This window comes from Anopheles aquasalis, chromosome 2 (genome assembly GCF_943734665.1).
Source record: "Anopheles aquasalis chromosome 2, idAnoAquaMG_Q_19, whole genome shotgun sequence".
Taxonomy (NCBI): Eukaryota; Metazoa; Arthropoda; class Insecta; order Diptera; family Culicidae; genus Anopheles; species Anopheles aquasalis.
In genome coordinates, this window is record NC_064877.1 from 9,477,501 (window position 1) to 9,480,000 (window position 2,500).

At 48.7% G+C, this 2,500-nt stretch overlaps 1 protein-coding gene across 1 annotated transcript in view; it reads right to left on the bottom strand.

Moving 5' to 3' along the window:
- The window catches only part of LOC126572203 (protein piccolo-like), a 37,914-nt gene that overhangs the window by 862 nt on the left and 34,552 nt on the right, over nucleotides 1–2,500 (bottom strand). The window contains exons 11-12 of the mRNA XM_050231327.1: nucleotides 2,414–2,500; nucleotides 1–2,325 (exon numbers count right to left, since the gene is read on the bottom strand). The exon at nucleotides 1–2,325 is cut by the window's left edge and continues 862 nt beyond it; the exon at nucleotides 2,414–2,500 is cut by the window's right edge and continues 115 nt beyond it. Coding sequence (XP_050087284.1) covers nucleotides 1,723–2,325; nucleotides 2,414–2,500 — 690 coding nt within the window. The 3' untranslated portion in view covers nucleotides 1–1,722. The remainder of the gene's footprint in view (nucleotides 2,326–2,413) is intronic.

Sequence of the window (2,500 nt, forward strand, 5' to 3'; positions counted from 1 at the left end):
GGCACTAGTGGACATTTCACTGCTACTCTCCCGTTCCCGGCATCGGGCCATCGCCCGTTCTCTGGCGGCAACAACTACAACGCTACTACCAACTACGCGCTCTAGCGGACGCATTTCTACGTGATTGAGATGCTGTGCTGAAGGACGACGACGACGATGACGACGAGGACATTTCATGATGATTTTACTCTAGTGCTACTAAGTTTTTACGGACTTTATTGGATTAAAATATTCGATTATTTTTCATGTGGTTCGGCTAAGCGATTAGTAGTGTAGTAGTAGTAGTAGTAGTAGTAGTAGCAGTGCGCGTATTTCGATTCACTGTTCCTCCGCGGAACGAAGATGAAAGCAGCACAAACCGACAGGCAGAGGGAAGGAGGGAGAGTTGACAGAGAAGAAGAAGAAGCGGTAGTAAACAAACTACCAAAGAGAGTTGGGCTAAAAAACCAAACTGGAAGCATTAAATTAAACTCACTCTATCGGTGACCGTACGCGAGAGGGATACATATGGGAGGAAGGAAGAAGGTGCACACAAAGCGCGCTGCACGGTGGCAGACGTAAGCAGATATAGCATGGCTTGCTGTATGATAATAGGTAGGCTATGCTTCTTCACAAAACATCGTTCGCTACGCCAACTAAGTAGGCTGACGCGCTCTCCCTCTCTATCGTTCCTATTCCCCACCATCACTCAACTATTATTATGAACGGTACGAGCGCTGGGGTTTGTTGGGTAGCCTACTTGGATTGGATTGGAGGGACCCCGGATTCTTCAGATTCCTAGCTCAGTTATCATCCGTCGGTATTCGTGCTCCATTTTTTTCAATCGCTAACCATCTTCAATCTCTTCCGATGCCGATAACGCATTATTAATATTAGTATCATGTTCATCGCTATAGTCTTTAAATTTTGGTTTGATTATTAAGAAGCTGGCTGGAACAAAAAAAAACACAAAATGGAACGAAAACAAAGAAAAACAAATATTCGAAAAGTTCGTTCCACCATTTTTGAGGGGAGGTTCTCTCAGACTCAGGGGTGGTGTTGTGGGTGCGCTTCTAATTGCTAATTACTGATCATCATGCTAGGCATATTCATAAAAAGAAAATATTATAATAAGATTACTTAAACTTCCTATCACTAGAGCGCGCGGCGTGTTGATGTTGAGAGTGTACGGAGGGAGAGTAGTGTTGCGAGTGTGGGAGGCGAAGGTGTAAATATTATGTTGAGGATTACTACCCTACGATACTGCGATAACGGACGCTCCGTCATTGTCCTTCGGGCCTTTCGATCCTCGCCGTACAAACAGACCGTTTCTATTCTCCTCCTCCTCCAAACCAACGCACCAACACCCAAGTTCGGATCGGTGCGGTGACCCCGGCTTCCCTTTCCCATTTGTTCGCTAATTGGTGTCGGTCGGTCGGCTCGGTCCACTGCATTGAGAAAGTTCTTTTTTATCAATTTATCATTGTGCGCGAGGACACTAACGAACGATTTTAATCAAACATGTAAGTGTGGCATCCCGGAAAGTGGTAAACAAAGGGGACATACACACAGACGCACGCGCCCATACAAACAGGACAAACAGACAGACGTTTGATTCGGAATTTTGGATGAATATTGGTCTCACCGCCGTTATGTGAATGCAGCGCTGCCGCGGGGAAGTAGGGGATGCAGGGTGGTCGCATGCATGAGGTGTTACTGCTGCTGCTGCTACAGTGAATCACGTTACATTGCATGCGGCACGAGTTGATCGTTTTGTGCTACAAGCAAATCGATAGCAGCCGCTGCATTCGGTACATCGCCACCACCTTCACTGACGATCGTCGATTCCACCGCCATCGTTGTCGTTGTCGTCGTCGTGGTTACTGTGGTTGCAGACGCGGTTTCAGAGGATGCCACTTCTTCCTTGACCTTCTGCTGCTGCTGCTGCTGCTGATCCTTCTTTGCAACGGTTCCAGGCTTTCGGATCACGATCGGTGTTGGTGAGGCGGCCATCTTCTTCGGGACCGCAGCGGTACCATTCTGTAGTTTACGGGCAGTCGGTGAGGTGGCAGCTCCGGCCGTGGGTCGAGGTGCCAGCGAGGTGCGAGTAGCGGTGGTAGTCTTGCTGGTTGCCGTCAGTGACGTGGACTTGGCCGTTGTTGTGGCCTTCGCGGTAGTCGTCGATCCCGCACTGGTGGCCGCTGGTTTCTTAGCAGTCAGCGTGCTAGTTTTAGGTACAGTCGATGCCCGCGAAGTGGCACTCGTTGTAGTGCTGCTGCTGCTGGTAGTCGTCTTCGTTTGTTTCGTTGTTCCATCAGTCACGCTTGTTCCATTTGTTACCGTACTCTGTGCAGATTGGAAAGCCCGGAATAATCAGATTAGTATACGATGGAAACCCTTATGATACCGACAAAATGATGAGAGAGCTGCTCACCTTAGCTGCAACGGTTCGTTTGACTGTGGTTGCCGGTTTGGAAGGAACTGTAGTGGATTTCTCCGAGATAGCGCTCGAGGGACGCGA